The sequence below is a fragment of the Olea europaea genome, chromosome 13, assembly GCF_002742605.1.
Source record: "Olea europaea var. sylvestris chromosome 13, O_europaea_v1, whole genome shotgun sequence".
NCBI lineage: Eukaryota > Viridiplantae > Streptophyta > Magnoliopsida > Lamiales > Oleaceae > Olea > Olea europaea.
In genome coordinates, this window is record NC_036249.1 from 17,559,103 (window position 1) to 17,561,025 (window position 1,923).

At 35.3% G+C, this 1,923-nt stretch overlaps 1 protein-coding gene across 1 annotated transcript; it reads left to right on the top strand.

The window, feature by feature from the left end:
* Positions 1 to 575: 575 nt before the first annotated feature.
* LOC111407753 (protein ELF4-LIKE 1-like) lies at positions 576 to 1,126 on the top strand. Its single transcript, XM_023037413.1, has one exon. The coding sequence runs from the start codon at positions 680 to 682 to the stop codon at positions 1,064 to 1,066; it is 387 nt and encodes a 128-aa protein (XP_022893181.1). The 5' UTR covers positions 576 to 679; the 3' UTR covers positions 1,067 to 1,126.
* Positions 1,127 to 1,923: the final 797 nt, after the last annotated feature.

Here is a 1,923-nt window from a genome sequence, read left to right on the forward strand (position 1 = left end):
AAGTATGACAGCCAAAAACTCTATAAGGCCCCGTTTGATTGCACGAAATTTTCCATGGAACTTGGAATTCGAATTCCAACTTCCACTTTTGGCCTGTTTGATTGACAAAATTTTTCAGGGAATTGATTTTCCATGAATTTCTAGGTACAACACCTTAAAGCGTGATTTTCCACTTTTTTTTTCCTAGGGGATAGATGGTTTTTGGTTTTCCACCTTTTTTTTTATTTTTTTTTTGCTTTTTTATTTATTTTTAATTGTTGGCAATGGGAACAAATTTTAGGAATAATTGTAAAAGAGGATATCCCTGAAATTGACAATTTCCACATAAAACAAAGTCAAACGAACATCAAAAAATACTTTTACTTCAACATTTTTCACGTGAAAAATTTATACAATCAAACACATTAATTTACAATTTTCATGAAAACAATTTCTAGGTAATTCAATTCCTTGGAATTCATTTTCTTTCCATGTAATTTTCCTACTTGTAATCAAACGCACCCTAAAATTATTCGAAAAAGCCGCAGTCTTTGTGGAGTCGGTTGTTCTTTTATTCACGCGACCGCCTTTTTTCCACCAACACCCAATAAATTAATTAGAAAATAAGAAAAATATATATACACGCACGTACAATGGTAAATACACTATGAAATGACAAACAGCTGATCCTTCCTCGATCATGGACAACAGTTTCCAAATCGATGCCAACGCCAATCGCCGTATCAACGGCGGCGGAAGTGATGACGAGGACGTCGAAGAAGAAGCATGCTGCGACGTGGAAGCATGGGAGATTTTGAGCAAGGCCTTCAAGGAGGTACAAACTGTGTTAAATCACAACCGTGTTTTGATTCAAAAGGCGAACGAGAATCACCAGTCGAAGATTCCTGATAATTTGGCGAAAAATGTTGATTTGATTAAGGAAATTAATGGAAATATATCCAAAGTACTCGTTCTTTACTCGAATCTGTCTTCGAATTTCTCCAGCGTCATCAGACAGCGGCGGGAAATTAACTCGGCTGTTGAGAAGAATATCAGCGAAGAAAATGATAGCAACAAAGCGTTGTAGGACGTTGAATCTTGAAATGACTGATTCCATATTCCTGTAACTTTCGACGACCTTTTAATTGAAGTAAGATCTAGATGTGTGTGCTTGTGCGTGTGCGTGTGCGTGATTTTGGTGGTGATTTCCCTTGGGTCAGTTTGGTGTGTGTGAATATAATTTGATCTTCGCTGTATGGACTCGTTTAGTCAGTTATCATAATACTTAACAATTCGCATGGATTATGTGGTATTTAACTACATTGATTGTGATTTTGATTTTTCTTAGGACAGTTTGGCGTGTCATAATAGAATTTGCGTTAGCTGTGTTAACTGGTATCTCAACGAGTCAAGTATAATGATTATTCTTACGGATTATGTGGTATTTCATCTCAGTACATTCCGAATTGATGATGGTGGAGATTTTACGATTATGACGCTCATGTAGTTTTTCTGTTTATCTTGTGTTGCCTATCTTAAGGATTGATGATTGATTTGTGAGCTGCGGGACTACCTTACATTGATTGAATGATGCCCGCAGACGAAATGAGGTAATTTTTACTTTATTTGCTTTAGGTTTCTGTAAATTTCTTATAATTTGTGGATAGTGGTATATGGCAAGGTATTTTCATAGTTTCATTAGAGTAACATATTAGGCGTTTTACATGAGATTCTTTTCAATCGTGTGTGTTTGTCTCATTTTGTTTCAGTTTCTTATAAGATATACTAGGCTAAGTGATGCCAGTTGTGAAGACAAGAACAATAGAAAAAGTGAAGAGAGTAAGAAGCTAAGAATTAAGGAAGATAGTAGATTTATTCAATAATCAAGTGTCTATTACAATCCAAGAACCTTAATTCATAGGTTCCAAATAACAAGAAAAAAGG

What these genes read in the sequence shown, in the direction of transcription:
- LOC111407753 (XM_023037413.1), top strand. Translation starts at nt 680, where the DNA reads ATGGACAACAGTTTCCAAATCGATGCCAACGCCAATCGCCGTATCAAC.